Genomic DNA, 2236 nt, shown 5'->3' with positions numbered 1-2236 from the left:
CTTTAGGGGTGTTTTGACTTTTATATTGTTTATTTATTTATCTTTAATTGTAACATGTCATTTTGCCAAATAATGATGACCCTCAGCTGCATGTTTAAAACTAATATTAATAATTTTACCCAATGAACAGGTGCAATATTGATAACCACCAACAGTGAATTTAGAGGGGTGTTTCACTTTTTCTGATTTAGTGATAAGTCTACTCATAATAAACACAGAGCATCATGCAGTCTTCAGAGCATAAAATGACAAAAAAAAACATTTGTCACCATAAGTCCAAAAGTTTACAACATAAGTCAGATTACATAGGCAAATATTCTGTATATAAAGAAAATCATCACTTCCTTGTCAGTCTTCTTCAGTGATAGAGCTTGGTGATGTTTCAAACTGTTAAACACTGCCACCAACTGTTCAGGAGGATTATTACACCCCTAAAGGTTGTTTCACTGTGTAAGGGGTGTGTACAGGAGGGTGACCAATGGGGTTGCCAAAGATTTGTCTGTGGTGGCCATGGCCACCCCCCGGCTCTGCCCCTGAGTCTGGCTACTCTTACTTCAGTAAAGTTTCTGGATACTCTACCCACTGTGAGTAGCTTCACTGAATGACGAACAAGCTTGTTTTCACCAAAAAAAAAATCACCAGACACAAACACACACCTGCAGTTTTTGTTAGTTCCAGAAATTTGATACTGAAAGAAACTGATTTGGAAAGAAATTATTATTTTGCCTGATTTTGTTATTTTGTAATTATGTTATTTCTATGAATTAATTTCATCTTGATCTTTAAAAATACCAAAACTTCCACATCGTCTGATGATGTAATTTTTAAATATGAAATGATTGATGTGACGAGTGCTAAGCAACAAAATCCTTTACTTTTTAATCTTCCTCTCTTAAATTTGAAGGTTGCACTCATTGATGATTAAATCTAATTTCATTTGAATTATTGAAACCACTGACAGAAAAAAAAMCAACCAGCTGTCTGCAGCATGATTCTGACCTGTAGGGTGTGAGGATGTTGAGGGGCGGTGGCTGCTCGCAGGTCTGGAGGCTCTCCTGGAGCGGGACTGGCAGGGAGGTGCGGTCAAACAGCTGCTGGTCCTGAATGGTAGAACTCCTGAAGGCCTTCCTCATGGTGATGTCCTGAAGGGACACTGCGATGGAGGACACAGATGAGAGGAAATGAGGACATGCGGTTATTAAATTAGCTGGTTCCATCTCATCACCATAATCATCAAAATGGACACTGACATCATCAGTCAAAGAGTCGCAATCAACGTTGGAGCACAAAGCGTTTCATAAACCACTGATCATCCTCCCGCCTCTGGGATAGCATCCGATTGTCACGGTCTGTTTCTGTTCGTCTAAAGAACAAATGCAGCTAATAATTGCACATCCCTTTTTTTCCCCCAATTAAAAATAACTGACACTGAATGGGAAAAAACAAAACAAAACAGTGAGGTTTCATAAAACCAGGTTTGAGAAACTGTTCAGGAGAAGAGGGGGAAAAAAATAAAATAACCCTATTGACGCGAGCAAAAAGTCTTGGGGAAAAATCCAGACAGTTGCAACCAGATGTGAATTATACATGAGGGAGTCACAAATAGATACACGCTACTGCTGCCCACAGGAAAAATGGAAAATGTGTGCAAGCTTGAGTATCCTTCTGTTAAAATATTCTATATGGCACCTACTAAAGGACGACATAAACCTGAAAAACATAGTGAAAAAGACATAACCCGTGACGAACAGAATGAGCCCCACGGCTTTAATAAAATGAGATAAACAAAGTCAATCCATTCATGTAGATTACAGCTGGATAATGACTTCTGCAGACTCTGGAAAGTAAACGACCAACCACCCGAGGCTCCGAAGAATCCTCACCAACACTYTCAGAGAGCCAAGTTGAGAAAGATTAGGAAAAGCCAGAGAACGCAACAAGACGACCAGTAAACTGAACCAAGACAACAAAAAGAACAGGGTCGTGGAAATGGAACAGAGCGAGACAAAAAAAAAAAAAAAAAAAAAAAAAAAAGGGACAGCGCTCATAAAATAAATCACAAAGATTTAGCAGAGAAAGTGAGAGGAAGAGCGTTCTGGTGGATCAGAGAGAAAATACCTAACATCAAAATGTACAACAAAACACAAACGAGTTGAAGCTTTAAGAAAGATTTAAAAGATTTCAAACAGAAAAACAAAAAAATGCTTTTAGATCCTATAAGTACAGTAACCTGAGT

At 38.5% G+C, this 2236-nt stretch overlaps 1 protein-coding gene across 2 annotated transcripts in view; it reads right to left on the bottom strand.

The window, feature by feature from the left end:
- Window positions 1-2236, bottom strand: part of wasf1 (WASP family member 1) — a gene marked incomplete in the record, with an annotated part of 77026 nt that overhangs the window by 29231 nt on the left and 45559 nt on the right. For both annotated transcript variants that reach the window (XM_014011568.1, XM_014011569.1), the window contains 1 exon segment: window positions 1000-1153. In XM_014011568.1, the coding sequence (XP_013867022.1) occupies window positions 1000-1153 (154 nt within the window).

The sequence above is a fragment of the Austrofundulus limnaeus genome, unplaced genomic scaffold (assembly GCF_001266775.1).
Source record: "Austrofundulus limnaeus strain Quisiro unplaced genomic scaffold, Austrofundulus_limnaeus-1.0 Scaffold82, whole genome shotgun sequence".
Lineage (NCBI taxonomy): Eukaryota > Metazoa > Chordata > Actinopteri > Cyprinodontiformes > Rivulidae > Austrofundulus > Austrofundulus limnaeus.
This window is presented reverse-complemented; position numbering and strand designations above follow the sequence as displayed.